Genomic DNA, 15,839 nt, shown 5'->3' on the forward strand with positions numbered 1-15,839 from the left:
GGAGGAGACAGCTGTCAGTCATAGATTCCTGGAGGAAGGATTGCCATTTTTGGACTGAGGTCAAGATAAGAGTCAGTGGCTGGCTGCTTTGCTTTTCTGACCTTCAGGCTGAACCCCAGTTTCTCCCTCTGAATTTTTATTAATCATGCATCAGGACACGGACCTTTTCTATGATCTGATCCTACAGCACATGGTTGTTCAATCCCAGGTCTTCACTTCATGCTGCCACTTGGGTTTGACCAACAGTCCTGGGCTCCTGCCTGGCTTTGCTCCTCACGATCCCAGAAGCCTTGGCCTCTGAATGTTTCTGTCTGTGCTGGTCAACGGCAGGGCAGGCCTTGCTTCCCAGCAGTGGCCTTGCCCTGATGCCTTTGGTTCTGGTCCGGCAGCTCTTCGACCGACACCTGTGTGTACGGCAGCTGCGATATTCGGGCATGATGGAGACGATCCGCATCCGGCGTGCGGGCTACCCCATCCGCTACAGCTTTGTGGAGTTTGTGGAGCGCTACCGTGTGCTGCTGCCTGGAGTGAAGCCAGCATACAAGCAGGTACAAGGCTGGGCACAGCCACAAAGGAGAGGGCTCCAGTTTTACATGGGACAGGGACTGGTGCTTGGCATCTACTTGGTCACATCAGGTACTGCTGTGAAGAGGGGCAGATAGAAGGCCATATCTGAAGACCTCAGCTGTCATGGCGGTTGACATCCAGTTGGCTGGAGGAGAAACAGATGTTCACAGGAGGCAGGGTCAGACTGTGTCTGTCACTCAGCCAGACAGGGAAAGACTTGACCCCCAATCTCGAGAAGGACACTTGGGCCTTTCTGTTGGTTACACCGTCAGTACCCTTGTCTTCCACCCAGGGTGACCTCCGAGGGACATGTCAGCGCATGGCTGAGGCGGTGCTGGGCACACATGATGACTGGCAGATTGGCAAAACCAAGATCTTCCTGAAGGTGAGCGCAGTCTGTCCTGATGGCCATGGCTCTGCCATGTCTGGAGCCCTGCACACATGGGGTTATCTTGATGGCTGTGTGAGCATCAGAAATAATTTATAGCTGGGCGGTGGTGGTGCACGCCTTTAATCCCAGCACTCGGGAGACAAAGGCAGGCGGATCTCTGTGAGTTCGAGGCCAGCCTGGTCTACAAGAGCTAGTTCCAGGACAGGCTCCAAAGCTACAGAGAAACCCTGTCTCAGAAAAAAAATTATAATTATTTATAAAATAATGTTCAATTATTATTGATTATTAATAAAATGTTTACTAAATAATGATTAATTACTAATAATTATGATAATTAATGGGGCCAGGTGCTGACCCCAGGTTAGAGTCAGATGACCAGATGTGGGTTATCTTGTTAGACCCCATAGCGGGTACTCAAACCCTGGCTTGTGGCTCTCAGCCTGGGGACTGAGAACAGGCCGCTAAGCATTTCTACTCTCGTGTCTGTGACAGGCTGGGCCTGGGGTGGCCTAGAGTGGACCTCAGGTCCCTTCTTGTGGTTTTTGGCAGGCAGGGGTCAGGAGGGTCAGCTGTGTAGTGTCTTTTCCCGGCTCTGTCTTAGCACCCAGCGACGGCAGCTACAGTTTCTGGCTCCCACAGCCTCCTAGGCGATGGTGGGAGAGAGCAAGACCTGGGCCTGAGCAGCCATGGCCCTGGAGAGCTTCCCTATTTCCATTTCCTCTGTTCTGGTGACAGAGCAGGGCTCTTCCTCTGTGGGGGCGGGGCTGAGTGCAGGACGGCTGGGAGAAAGAAGGGAGGAAGCAGCCTTTAGTGGGGTCTTGTGGGGTGAGGGCTTTGAGTCAACCCCTGCACCTCCCATGTCCTTGTTTCTGCATTGGGGAATATGTTTGCGCCCCCTCTGTTCCTTGATTGCCGGCTGGAGAGCGAGTTCTGTGTGCCAGGCCTCCTGCTGTCCTCCTGCTAGTGGTGTGGGATAGGAACTCTTGTGCCCAATTCATAGGTTCAGAGAGAAGCGAGTGACTGAAGCCAGGCTGAGGGATGCAGGGAATGGGCTGTCGACCTGGGATGCTCAAGTGCCAGGTATGGGTTGTCAGAGAGAACAGACAGAATTATGATGGCATCTAGCGTCAGAAAAACCAGAGGAACACCACTGTCCCCATGCTCACCCACCTGTGTTCTTTAGGAATCCTTCAAGAGCCTGCATGTCCCAGCCCCAACCGTCCGTTCACCCGTCCACCCATCTGTCCACGCACTGAGAAGGCCATGACTGAGTCTCACCCTGTGTCTAGTGATTATTACATAGATGTTTATTGTCCTCTTGTGAGACTCAAAGGCCGGATTTCCAATCAAGGGCACAACTGCCTGGTCTTCTGTGGCTCTGCCACACCACCCAGTACTGTGTCTACCCATGGGCCATTCCATTGATCTATGTATTGATGAACCAGTGAAGTTTCAAATTTCATCCAACAGGCAGGGGGACTGGGCTTGGGAAAGAGCTGGGGGAAGGGCTCTGGAGAGGTGTCAGTGGGGCCTGGCGTGGTCTTGAGTGCCGGGACGAGGGATATGCCGTGGGGTTTGTTTGGAAGGCCGGAGGAAGGTTGTCTGACTCATGTGAAGGAGAGGCTCAGAGGGGGAATGGTAGACACCAGGAGGGTCCTGGTGAGGAGTGTGCTGTCAGATCCTGAAGAGGAAAGGTAACAGGGCCCAGGGTGAAATGGTGACAGGGGAAGCCAGGATGTGACTGTAGAGTCTCTTCCCTAGTCTAGTGAAATGAGGTGTCTCTGGCTCCTCTGGTCCCCTCCTCAGGCCTCTGGGGAACAGCCATAATATCTGGTAGCAAAGGAGGTCACTGCACAGGCCCTAGCAGGGTGAGGAGCCTGAGGTGCACACAGAGTCCTAAGCTGGAGTTACAGCAGAAGGAAGACGGGTCCTACCTGGACTAAGCAGGTAGTCTTGCGGGGACAGTACTCAGGAGCTCTGCCTTTCAGGACCACCATGACATGCTGCTGGAGGTTGAGAGGGACAAGGCCATCACAGACAGAGTCATCCTCCTTCAGAAGGTCATCCGGGGCTTCAAAGACAGGTCTGTGTCAGTAGCTTCTGCTCCCTTAGCATTCCCGCTGGAATGTGCTCGACTCACCTCTGCTCCCACACGGACACAGGGACAAGCATGCATGCCCGTGGAACACACACGGAAGCCATCACACACGCGCCCAGCACGCACATACGATCGCAAGGTCATCCAAGGATTGCAAAGCTCTACCATGTCATGTAAACCAGACCACACACTAGCTGATTCCTCCTGCACATGTGGAGGCAAGAGGTATATTCATTGATATTTTAGAAGTTACAAGGTGTCGCTAGCTCATATTCTACCTTCAGAACATGCGCATATCTGTGATGGTCCACACATGTGATGCAGGTGTCACAGAAGCCCACAATCTGCCTCCCTTCTTCCCTCTCTACCAGCCTCTTCCCCTTCACCTGCCTTCCCTTCAGTTCTCGCCACCATCTGCCTCTCAGCCTCATTTCTCCTGGCACATGAGTGTGCTGGCCCTGGAGCGCTGGCAGGTGCCATGACGTGTCTGCCCACCCTTCCCTCCTGTGTTTCCCAGCAAGCACTTGTGGTTGCTTTGTGGCCTCTGTCCCCATCAGAGGTGACTGTGGCATCTGAGAAGCAGCCTACTGTGTGCCAGAGAGTGGTACCAGGCTCCTCAGAGGCAGGGCAGCAATGGGGCTCTGGTTCCAGCCTCCTAGGTCTCGACTCCCTCACCTACAAAGTGAGGGAGTCGGACAACTTCAAGCTCTCTCCTTCACGCTATTTCAGTATTGACTTGGCCACACATCTACTCTCTCAGCAGGCATCTTCCTAATTTCTGCTATAAAGGCCAGGCAGGAAGGATAGGCCTTACGCCTCATCTCTTCCAGATGGTAGCGCTGTGGTACAGAGGTCCCACGCCTTGCTGGGGATCACAGGACAGGGGCTCAGTGTGCTGTCCGGGCACAGCTGGGCCCTGGCTGACTCTGGCCACCAGCTGTCTGCTCTGGAGTCACCCATCACTGCCCCCCCTTTCAGGTCCAACTTCCTGAAACTGAAGAGTGCCGCCACACTGATCCAGAGGCACTGGCGGGGTCACTACTGTAGAAGGAACTATGAGCTGGTAAGATTCTACTGGCCTGGCCATGGACCGGCTGTGGTGCCTTGGTTACAGGACTTAACCTGAATCCAGGGATGCCCCAGCCAGTCCTATCTTTTCTTTTCTTTTCTTTTCTTTTCTTTTCTTTTTTTAAATTTATTTATTCATTCATCGTGTATACAGTGTTCTGCCTCCATGTATGTTGAAGCCCAGAGGAGGGTGCCAAATCTCATTATAGATGGTTGTGAACCACCACGTGGTTGTTGGGAATTGAACTCAGGACCTCTGGAAGAGCAGCCGGTGCTCTTAACCTCTGAACCATCTCTCCAGCCCAAGTCCTATCTTTTCTTCAGTCAAATCTCTGCTCTAGCTCCAGTGGCTCTCCCCGTGGGATTTTGGAATTTTTTGGTGGGTTAAAGCATAGAGAGACTGAGACCTTGGGAAGATACAGGAGAGGCCTGGTCACATGCAACTCTGGAATATCGGGCTGCAGCCTGGACTTGGTGTAGGGTGGTGGACAAGAAAGAACTCCAGGCTGGAGTTCCTGGAAGGAGGCAGGCCTCACTGTGGGGCCCAGGCAGCTTGGTGGGTCCAGTCTGATGGAGGACTGTGCCCTGAATGTTGCTGCTGGCTTCATCCACCTGGGCTGGAGCTCAGGTCTGAGCAGGGCTTGCCATCCTTGCAGATTCGGCTTGGCTTCCTGCGGCTGCAGGCCCTGCACCACTCCCGGAAGCTGCACCAGCAGTACCGCTTGACCAGACAGCGCATCATCAAGTTCCAGGCCCGCTGCCGAGCCTACCTGGTGCGCAAGGCCTTCCGCCACCGCCTCTGGGCCGTGCTCACCGTGCAGGCCTATGCCCGAGGCATGATCGCCCGCCGGCTACACAGGCGCCTCCGGGCCGAGGTGAGGGGTTTCCCCCTCGAGACCCAAGAGCGGGTGGCTTGTAGGTGTGTGCTGCCCCCATGCAGGTGTCTCCCCAACCCTGCCCTGGTCCTGGCGGAGGATGCCAGAGACAGAAGGGAGACTCTGCTTGATCTCAGGATGGACCAGACACCTGGCTCTGGGATCCAACTCAGCTTAGGGGCGACGGGAGTGGGGTGAGGCCGGGCTGTGACAAGGGTTGCACATGTTTCTATGTCCATGCGGTTGTCCCTTTCCTCAGTACCGGCGGCGCCTAGAGGCAGAAAAGATGCGGCTGGCAGAGGAGGAGAAGCTCCGGAAAGAGATGAGCGCCAAGAAAGCCAAGGAGGAGGCAGAGCGCAAGCATCAGGTGAGCCTGGCCCTCGGAGCTGTCCTGGGTTGTTGCTCTGCAGTCTGACTCCAGCTTGTCCCTTGTCTCCTTCCTGGGAGATACTTCCTGGTTCCATCAGCACACAGCTGCTGAACTCTCACGTGGGGTTTGGGATGGCGCAGGAATCAGAGGGTTGTGCCCACAGCACCTTCCTGGTTAGGGGTGGCACCCAGAGCAAAAGCCTGACAGGAGAGTGACCAGGGTCATGTAGCCCGACCCAAGCTGCCAGTCACAAGTGCCACTGAACACTGAAGTGTGGCTTCTCTAAAGGCCATGGCTAAAATTGGGAGGCTCACACAATTATGAAGATTGAGCTGAAGAGGGGAGGATGTAAGGTACCCATGTGATTTTTATATTTGATTATATGCGAAGTTGATATTTGGGAAATATGACCCAAATCATTAAAACATTATTAATATTAGTTTTTAAAACACCACAATCATTATTATTTTGCTTTTTATATTTTATTTATTTTTTTTAAAGATTTACTATGTATGCAGTGTTCTGTCTGTATGTATGACTGCAGGCCAGAAGAGGGCACCAGCTCTCATTACAGATGGTTGTGAGCCACCATGTGGTTGCTGGGAATTGAACTCAAGACCTCTGGAAGAGCAGTCAGTGCTCTTAACCTCTGGAGCCATCTCTCCAGCCCCGTATTTTGCTTTTTAAACATGGCTTATATTAATCTTTCAGTCAGTTCAAGTACAGTGTTCTCAGCCCCGTGGTCCAGGATGTCTGGCATGGAGGCAGGGGTGGGCCTGGAGGCAGGGGTGGGCCTGAAGGCAGGGGTGGGCATGGAGTCAGGGGAGGGTGTAGAGGCAGGGGAGGGCATGGAAAGGGGAATGCTAGAGGAGGTGTCCTCTGTGGTCCAGGGGTGCTGGACATTTGTCTGGCCCAGATGGGGGCTGTGAGCATAGCCAGCCACCCCGTGTCAGGATCCTGGTGGAGTCAGAGTTGCCCCTGCTGGTCTCTCGGGCTCCCTGAGGACAGCTGTTCTCTGAGGCTGACTTACTTCCCCTGCATCACCCCCGCCTTCAGGAGCGTCTGGCCCAGTTAGCCCGTGAGGATGCGGAGCGGGAGCTGAAGGAGAAGGAGGAAGCTCGGAGGAAGAAGGAACTGCTGGAACAGATGGAGAAGGCCCGCCATGAGCCCATCAGCCACTCAGATATGGTGGACAAGATGTTTGGCTTCTTGGGGACTTCAAGTGGCCTGCCAGGCCAGGAGGGCCAAGCACCTAGCGGCTTTGAGGTACTAGGACTTAGGGGCAGGATTTCCTGACATCTAATGCTGGTCTGAAGAGGAGTTGGGGACTGCAGCCTGGCTGCCCCCGCTCCGGCCCTACTGAATGGTTGGGACACAACCCCCAGGACCTGGAGCGAGGGCGGAGGGAGATGGTGGAGGAGGACGTGGATGCGGCCCTACCCCTGCCTGACGAGGATGAGGAGGACCTCTCTGAGTACAAATTCGCCAAATTTGCTGCCACCTACTTCCAGGGCACGACCACACACTCCTACACCCGGAGGCCCCTCAAGCAGCCGCTGCTGTACCATGATGATGAGGGTGACCAGCTGGTGAGGCAGCCTGCAGCTGGGTCACTGCTGATGGGGCTGGGATGGTAGGGGGTAGACGCTACCCTTGGCGGTGACCAAGGTCTGACAGCCTTTGGCCCAGCACCCAGTCCACACTGCAGGTGACTCTCTATGTCTCCAGCTTCCTCTCCAAGCCCAGGTGCTTTCTGTGTCTTCAGCCAGGATCTCTGTCCTCCCTGGCTTTTTCTGACGCTTGTACTCCATCCTCAGGCGGCACTAGCTGTCTGGATCACCATCCTCCGGTTCATGGGGGACCTGCCAGAGCCCAAATACCACACAGCCATGAGCAACGGCAGCGAGAAGATCCCGGTGATGACTAAGATCTATGAGACCCTGGGCAAGAAGACGTACAAGAGGGAGCTGCAGGCCCTGCAGGGCGAGGGTGAGGTGAGGCCCAAGTGCCCCCAGCTGATAGCTGTCTGGGCGAGTGGGGATGATGTCAGCCTGGCAGCCTCGGGGAATCAGCAGAAAGCGTCCTAGGATCTAGCTGTCTCTGCCTGCCCCAGTGCCCGGCCCTCCTCTGTCTACTCGTGGGAATAATGTGTGATCATTTGCCAACTGTAAAGTGTTCATCCTCACTGAGCGGCCACACTGCAGAGTGGACAGACTTTGCTGTGTTAGCGACAACTTATTGGGAGGCCGCAGACAGTGCCCGAGTCTCAGCAGGGGGTGCGGGTAGAGAGTGGCCTCATGGCCTGCACCTGGAGCATCTGTGTGGAAATGACGCACACGTGCACACGAACACTCACACATACTCAGACACACACACGTGCGCATGCGCACACACACTTCCTATAGCCCCTCTGTCCGGATATCACATCCTTGCTTTCTGTTACACGGCCCAGCTCCCCGAGGGGCAGAAGAAGACCAGTGTGAGACACAAGTTGGTACACTTGACCCTGAAGAAGAAGTCCAAACTCACAGAAGAGGTAAGAAGAGACCTCAGGGCCTGGCACCCTTCAGGGTTCCTTGGGCAGCTGGACTGCAGCATAACTGGACGGGGCCCTGGGAGTGGGAGGAGCAGGGGTGGTTGATGCCTCCCTTCTGCACAGTATAGCATTGGAGCAATCACTGGACAGGAATGCATGGAAGCACTTGGGGTGGGGGCGTCCCAGGGCAGGGGAAAGGATGAGGAGGGGCCGTGCACACCCATGCACACACATGAACAGGAGGCTGCTGCTCGCTAACACACGGACAATTGAGTTCTTCCCAGGACCTGCCAGCCTGGGAGCAGATTCCTGTGGCGGTCTCCTTGGTATCTGTACCGTGACTCATCAGTCCACCCCTCTCCTTCTGAGGCCACCAAGCCCCACCCCCACCGGGCTGTCTAGGCTGGGGGAGGGTCAGGTCTAGAACAGACAGACACGGGCTCAGTAGATATGAGGATCTGGCATAGCCTTCTGTCTATGACGGAGTGCATCTCGCTGCATCTGAGTGCAATCTGGACCGGCTTCTGGGACTATGTGAGGCCAGGAGAGACACACATACTGAGAACCAGATACGAGGCTGGCCATGTCAAGCCCAGGGGCCTCGGTAACCAGGTGGTTGTAAGCCAGGGTGTACTTTGATGCCAATGCTGTTGAATGATGGCTCCACTCAGTGTCAGGGATGGGACATATCTGTCTGAAAACAGTTTCTCTAGGATGGGAACTGAGGTGCAGGGGGCAGTGGAGACCACGGAGGAGAATTTACCCTTGTAGCAGGTGGCATCAACCTGGCGCTCCCAGCACGGGGTCTAGTTCTTAGTCCTAAGGATGGAGTAAGGGCAAGCTCAGTGGCCATCCTCCCATCTGCTTGCTCCCTGAGCAGTGGTTGGCAGGGACAGTACCTTACCCATGTCTTCCTGCTCCCTGTGGGGTGCCTGCTAGGGCTCACACCCCAGCCTCACCTGTTCTCAAGCCTGTCTCCACGGCTCAGGTGACCAAGAGGCTACACGACGGGGAATCCACAGTGCAGGGCAACAGTATGCTAGAGGACCGGCCCACCTCAAACCTGGAGAAGCTGCATTTCATCATCGGCAACGGCATCCTGCGGCCTGCACTGCGGTCAGTGCTCGTGGGGCAATGGGCAGCTGTGGCTGGGCACCTCTAGGCAGGGCCTGGGGGCAGGGCCGGTCTCAAGGTAGCTGGTAGTGGCTCCATCACTTCTGTCACTGAAGGAGCAAAAAGGCTTGCATCTAGCTCTGTTACCGGCTAGCCACATAACCCTAACCTGTCTTCGCCATCTTTCTGTGCCTTATCTGTAAAGGTGGAATAAGGGACCTGAGGGAAGGCAGTGAACGGAATAGCAGTCCGTTACTGGTAGCGATGGCTATTATGGCCCCCATTTCTGCTGGCTCACCTTCATGCCGCTGGCCCAGATTGAGGCCAACGTTACTGTGGGAAGCCTGTCTTTGGTCTGTTGGCTGGGTGGGGTCAGGCCAGAGGCTCCACATTGGTCTGTGGGAGGGTGGGACCTCGATGGGCCAAGCCACTTTCACTTGCAGTCCTGATCATTGGTCTGAGGGCTGCCTACCTACTTTAGATATTTTAAATGGCCCTTGTTTTAGAAAATGATTTGGGTCATGGGCAGAATGTGTGCATGTGTTAATGTTGTCATGATAAAGAGATGGCAACTTGAAATTTTGTTGGTTCTTGAACTCTAGAAATTAGGAAGCTACTGAGTTAGACAATCCTGTTTCTTGCCTGGCACTACCTGCATAGAAGAGGATCAATGAATGCCCTGGTGGACACACATCAGTGTATGTGTGTGTGCATGCGTGTGTGTCTGTGTGCACGTGGATATGTGAGTACGTGTGTGTGTGTGTGCATGTGGATATGTGAGTTTGTGTGTATGTGTGTGTGTGTGTGCGTGTGGATATGTGTTTGTATGTGTGTGCATGTGCGTGTGTCTGTGTGCATGTGGATGTGTGTGTGTGTGTGTGTGTGTGTGTGTGTCAGGACAGAAGAACTGCTAAGAACTGATGTCTTCAGCTCTCGGTATAATCAATCCTTGGAATGCTCGCACTCACGCCCTGGAGAGATGGGTGCAGGGAGTCTGACTCTGCTCGAGGCCCTGAGATGCTCCCCAGTGCCCAGCTTGTTTCTGCTGTGTCAGCCTGTGACTTGCTCAGGCCACCTCAATGGTGGGGTCTAGGCAGGGCCAGGTTGCTTCTTCTTATTTGTGAACATTAGATGCTGTGACCCCTGAAAACCTGTATTAGGATACAGGCCACTTTTGTGGATGGTGGACCCCATCCGGAGCTTTTGCTAGATCTGGGCTGTGCCTTATTCCTGCTGACCCACAAATCTAAAGAACCTGTGCCTGGCCTCCTCACCTGGCCCATCGCTGACCCTGGCAAGCCTTGGACTGGCTGGGCAGAACAGCTCTGCTGTGTGGGGTAACTAGGTGTCACTCTGAGGCTTTGCTCCCTCCCAGGGATGAGATTTACTGCCAGATCAGCAAGCAACTCACACACAACCCGTCCAAGAGCAGCTACGCCAGAGGCTGGATCCTCGTGTCTCTCTGTGTGGGCTGCTTCGCCCCCTCCGAGAAGTTTGTTAAGGTAGGGGGGTGGTCTGGAGAGGGAAGGGTGCAGGGCTGCTCTATGCTGGGACAGAGCATGTATGTGGCATGGGCTATCTAGTGCCCCACAAATATCCCTCACGTGGCATTCCGGGACTGGTCCAGTTCTGAAATTCCATACCTCTCAGACTAGGAAATCCCCCTGTAGGGACAGAGCCCTTCCCAGGTCCCTGAAGGTCCCGCACCCCCTGCCCAGCCCTTTCCTCCAGTGGCAAGCACTTGGTTCTGCCGGTCCCACTCTCCAGAGGTCAAGAATGACAGGGATGTGTCCTGAGCACCCTGAACACGTATCTTGGATAGGCACTTCAATATCACTCTGTGCCGGGCTCTGGGTGCTAGTTGGGCACCATGAGGGTGGAGGGAGGTGGGGGAGGAGCCCTGGAGGAGTCAGCAGCGGCAGTAGAGGGTATACAGAATGAGGGGGTGAGGCAGGAGAGAAGACCGACTGTCTAGCCTTGCCACTAAGCTGTTGGCTGTGTACTGGGTTCCAAGGGTGACAGGAACAGCCTAGTATAGAGGGCTGTAGGTGACCCTGCCGGAGCAGCGGGTCCCAGGTGTGCCTGGATGGACTGCAGGCTGCTGCGGCAGCTAGGGTGGAGACTGCCTCATTGAGTCCCCTGTCTGTAGTACCTACGGAACTTCATCCATGGGGGCCCACCTGGCTACGCCCCGTACTGTGAGGAGCGCCTGAGGAGGACCTTTGTCAATGGAACTCGGACACAGCCACCCAGCTGGCTGGAGCTTCAGGTCGGCAAGACTCAACACGGCATGCACGAGGGCACATGTCCTCCGGTGCCCCAGAAACACCCTTCGTGCAGAATTCCAGGGTTCCTTGAGGATACCAGGGTCCCCAGGATAATAAGAATTCACAGAATCCCCGAAAGGCCACTGACTCTTTCTGTCTGTCTCATGCCCATAAAACTTAGTCAAGGCCATGCTTCTGCATTCTCTGCTCCTGGCCTTGGGTCCCTGGCTCAAGACATCCACACGTCCCCTCAGGGTAGATACCTGTGACTGATCCAGGTGGTGTCTCAGAGAGTGTGGGGGTCAGCTCCAGCCCCATAGGCAGCCAGAGCGTAGAGAGAGTGACGGGGCCACATTCCGGGGCCACATTCCCTTGGTCATTCTCAGGCCACCAAGTCCAAGAAGCCCATCATGCTGCCTGTGACCTTCATGGACGGGACCACCAAGACTCTGCTGACGGATTCCGCCACCACCGCCAAGGAGCTGTGCAATGCCCTGGCTGACAAGATCTCACTTAAGGACCGCTTTGGGTTCTCCCTCTATATCGCCCTGTTTGACAAGGTACGGCGGACCAAGCCCAGAGTGGTACGGTGCTGCTACCTGCTGGCTGAGGTGTTCGCATGTGGGTCGCGGGAACCGGCGTTGCCAGATTTATAGCGATTTATGAATGTAAAGCTTTTGGGCTTCTGGGTACCCCGTAGTCATAGGTCCTGGGCTCACTCCAACCACAGATACCCAGGGAGAGGAGAAAGGGGGGTTGGAGAGCGGTCACTGTGCGCCCCAGGGTCACTTCCACTGCTGTGGTGTGTGCGGGGTCTACTCAGCCACTGGTCCTCTCTTACCACATTTTCCCAGCTGTGTGTGTTCCTCTAGCTTGGGTGCGCAGTCTTTTCTATGAGCTAAGCCTGGGACTTTGGCGTTTCCTCTGCCACCGGGCAGACCCAGGGACAGGACCTTGTGCTTGGGCTTAGTTTGCCTGGAGTTTTTCCTCACCAATCAGCTCCTAGTGATGGTTTGCTTGACAGTGATGGTTTGCTCTGAGAGGGGGGAAAAAAGGACTCCCCCCCCCCACAGGCTTGATACTGAGCCTTGAACAGCAGTCACTGTGTATGCCACACACCAGCTGACGACCTGGACCTCGGGTCAGCCTCCCAGGGGACCTAGGACACAGCCCTGCCTCCTCATGCAGTTCACACGGAGGATGGACCTTTGAAGTCTCTGATCCCGTGCCTGCCTGTTGCCTATCCTCCCGCTGTGCCTTCTCTCCGCGGCTGGCAGGTGTCCTCCCTGGGCAGCGGCAGTGACCACGTCATGGATGCGATCTCCCAGTGTGAGCAGTATGCCAAGGAGCAGGGCGCGCAGGAGCGTAACGCGCCGTGGAGGCTCTTCTTTAGGAAAGAGGTCTTCACACCCTGGCACAACCCCTCGGAGGACAACGTGGCCACCAACCTCATCTACCAGCAGGTGGTGCGAGGGGTCAAGTTCGGGGAGTACCGGTGTGAGAAGGTGAGTAGGATGTACGGGTGAGGGGGGCGCACAGGAGCCGCAGGCAACCACAGCCACCTGTGCGCTATTAGCTAAGGGCTAGCTCTCCATTGGCGCTGAGCGTGGTCTGACGGCAGCTGGGCATTTCCCGGGTTCCTTTGGGATTCAGTGCTACTTGATCTCACGTGAGCTTTGTGGAGTGGGTCCTTAGAAAGCCATCCTGATTCCCCAGTGGAAGGGGTCCATGCAGTCTGCGGTGCATGTCATGATACTTGTACTCGCGGATGGACAAACTAGCCACGTGGTCTTTAGTCCAGGAGCTGCTCTGAGGGACAAGATCCAATCCTGTAGACCGAGGTTTGCAGGTGTGTATCAGTGTATCTCCTTGGGACAGAATGGAGTCTTGGATTTGATAATGGTGGCGCTGCCGGTACCTGTGGCTCTGTTGGTGGCAGCAGGATGAAGATGGATATATAGTGTTGATGTTGAGAGGGCTCGTTATTGGTGATGACGGTAGTGCTGATGCTGGTGATGGTGTTTATTGGTGTTGGTGGCAAAGGTGACATTGGTGGTAACGGTGGCAGGGGTGGTGATTGATGGTGTGCATGCTGATGAGCTAATATTCAGAGTATTCTTTTTTTAAAATCTTTTTAAAGTTTCCTTGTTAGAATGAGAACCAACTTCTTTTTTGTATTTATTTATTATGTATACAATATTCAGTCTGTTTATATGCCTGAAGGCCAGAAGAGGGCACTAGACCTCATTACAGATGGTGTGAGCCACCATGTGGTTGCTGGGAATTGAACTCAGGACCTTTGGAAGAGCAGGTGGTGCTCTTTACCTCTGAGCCATCTCTCCAGCCCCCTATCCAGAGTATTCTTTTTTTTTAATTTATTTATTATGTATACAACATTCCTTCCATGTATGCTTGCATGCCAGAAGAGAGCACCAGATCTCATTATAGATGGCCGTGAGCCACCATGTGGCTGCTGGGAATTGAACTCATGACCTCTGGAAGAGCAGGTGGTGCTCTTAACCTCTGAGCCATCTCTCCAGCCCTCAGAGTATTCTTAAAGCCACATCACTGGCTGCTAAACTTTCCACTCATTGGGAAATAGAAGTTGCCTACAAGGCCCCTGAGAGCCTCCTCTATCACCCCTGCTCCTATACAGGAACCCCAGGAGCCACAAGGAAGTATTACCCTGGTGCTGGGCACCAACTTAGGCAGAGAAGGGCCCCACCCATGCAGATTCTCACCTTGCTGTCTGGAGTCGAGCCATGTTGTTACCACATTGAGTCTTCCCAGGGAGATAGTGGCGGTGATGGAGATGGTGACAGTGGTGTGCCCCCCATCAGACCGTCTCTGGTGTCCTGCTCCCCAAGACGGACATCTCTTTTCTTCTAGACTTTCAGCCCGAGTGTCTTTGCGGAACTGGACAGAAGCCAGCCAGCTCTTGTGCTGGTGCCAAGGGGACCAGGATGGGGCAAGAGCATGGCTGTGGGCTTAGGAATCCCATAGTTGTCCTGTGCAGGGAAACATGACATTGAGAACACAGGGTCCTGAGGGTCAGGGGTCCCAAGCTACAGGGGCATGGCTGGGAAGGGCACCCCTAGGGTCTGACGGGGGCCCCGCCTCAGGAGGATGACCTGGCTGGGAAGGGCATCCCTAGGGTCTGACAGAGCCCCCTCCTCAGGAGGATGACCTGGCTGAGCTGGCCTCCCAGCAGTACTTCGTGGACTACGGTTCTGAGATGATTCTGGAGCGTCTGCTGAGCCTGGTACCCACTTATATCCCTGACCGTGAGATCACGTCCCTGAAGACTCTCGAGAAGTGGGCACAGCTGGCCATTGCTGCCCACAAGAAGGTAGGAAGAGGGAGGGGCTCGGAGGAGGGGCAGCGCTGAGCATCCAAGTCTTTACAGTTGGTATCTGATGTCTTCTGCCTGGGAGGTTGCTAGGGGCTAGGGCCTCTTACCCTCATCCCCACCACTACCACCACAGACACCATTCATCATGTCCTTTGTCACTTCCTCTGGACTGCGTACCTGGGACACAGAAGGCTCAGAGTTGGTCCTGCGGATTCTGATGGTGACCTCTCCAGCTGCTTACACTGCTGTGCTTTCTGAGTGGTCATGCAGGACTGAAAATGGTTGCTGTCTAGGAACTGTACCCCCCCTTCTCCCTCAAAACTACAGTACCTTCCTGCTTGGGAACCTGGGGACAGGCTCCTGCCATACTCCTTACTAGAAGTCCCAGGCCACGACCTAATATGGGAAGTTCCCACTGGAGCTAAGGGGCCCGCGTACGTGGAGCGGAAGCAATAACCGGGCTGTGGTGACGCATCCGAGTGCCTCTCTCCTCCAAGGCTCTGCAGTACCAGAGCAGAGTAGGCCTAGCCTACGTTCCCGGGGGTCCCCATGGATACAGTCTCTCATACCCTCCGGATAAGCCTTCCCTCACCCCGGTGTCCTGCGGTTCCTTCCACACATCCTCTCCCTTTCTCTGCTCAGCTCCCTGTAGGCCTACATGTAGGTCCTGCATGTAGATCCTGCATGCCCATCCAAGGGTTTCCTTCAGGCCTGGCCCTCCCTTGTCTCCCTCCTGCATCCCTCCATCTCCCAAGGGGAACACCCCATCTCCTTGGCCATCTCTTCTTGCTCCCCTGGCAAGTTACTGAAGCCTGTCCGCTTTCCCGCCCAGACAGCGTCAGCTTGCAGCTCTCTGCCTCCCCGGCTACCCCAGTATTTATTTCTAGCAAGGCGTGCATGTTTGGCTGCTTTGGGCGGCATGGTGGTATTCGTTTTATTCTATAGTCAGGCCCTAGGGACAAAGTCATGAGGGGGACAGACAAGGTCTTCTGGCATCTGCAGCCGAGTTCTCTTTCCCTGGTTCACGGCACCTCTGAGTGTATGTCACAGAGGCCCGGGCTCTTCTGCCCTGGACGAAATGCGTGTGGATGCATTTCCAGGAGGTGGTAAGGCGCCACACCGGACATGTGGACCTCAGACATTTCCATGTTGGTTCTGGGGCCTGGGGCTGAGGTCAGGGTCCCCCCGAGGTCCCCTCTTTG

The 15,839-nt window shown here is 55.1% G+C and overlaps 1 protein-coding gene across 3 annotated transcripts in view; it reads left to right on the forward strand.

Annotated features, from left to right (window-relative positions):
- Positions 1-15,839, forward strand: part of Myo7a (myosin VIIA) — a 67,331-nt gene that overhangs the window by 37,879 nt on the left and 13,613 nt on the right. For all 3 annotated transcript variants that reach the window (XM_048435103.3, XM_048435104.3, XM_087901587.1), the window contains exons 17-32: positions 390-548; positions 860-952; positions 2,947-3,041; positions 4,035-4,119; positions 4,781-4,999; positions 5,259-5,366; positions 6,426-6,635; positions 6,755-6,958; positions 7,187-7,363; positions 7,822-7,905; positions 8,894-9,021; positions 10,394-10,520; positions 11,168-11,287; positions 11,672-11,845; positions 12,563-12,790; positions 14,464-14,634. In XM_048435103.3, the coding sequence (XP_048291060.3) occupies positions 390-548; positions 860-952; positions 2,947-3,041; positions 4,035-4,119; positions 4,781-4,999; positions 5,259-5,366; positions 6,426-6,635; positions 6,755-6,958; positions 7,187-7,363; positions 7,822-7,905; positions 8,894-9,021; positions 10,394-10,520; positions 11,168-11,287; positions 11,672-11,845; positions 12,563-12,790; positions 14,464-14,634 (2,382 nt within the window). The remainder of the gene's footprint in view (positions 1-389; positions 549-859; positions 953-2,946; positions 3,042-4,034; positions 4,120-4,780; positions 5,000-5,258; positions 5,367-6,425; positions 6,636-6,754; positions 6,959-7,186; positions 7,364-7,821; positions 7,906-8,893; positions 9,022-10,393; positions 10,521-11,167; positions 11,288-11,671; positions 11,846-12,562; positions 12,791-14,463; positions 14,635-15,839) is intronic.

This window comes from Myodes glareolus, chromosome 24 (genome assembly GCF_982192425.1).
Source record: "Myodes glareolus chromosome 24, mMyoGla1.1, whole genome shotgun sequence".
NCBI lineage: Eukaryota > Metazoa > Chordata > Mammalia > Rodentia > Cricetidae > Myodes > Myodes glareolus.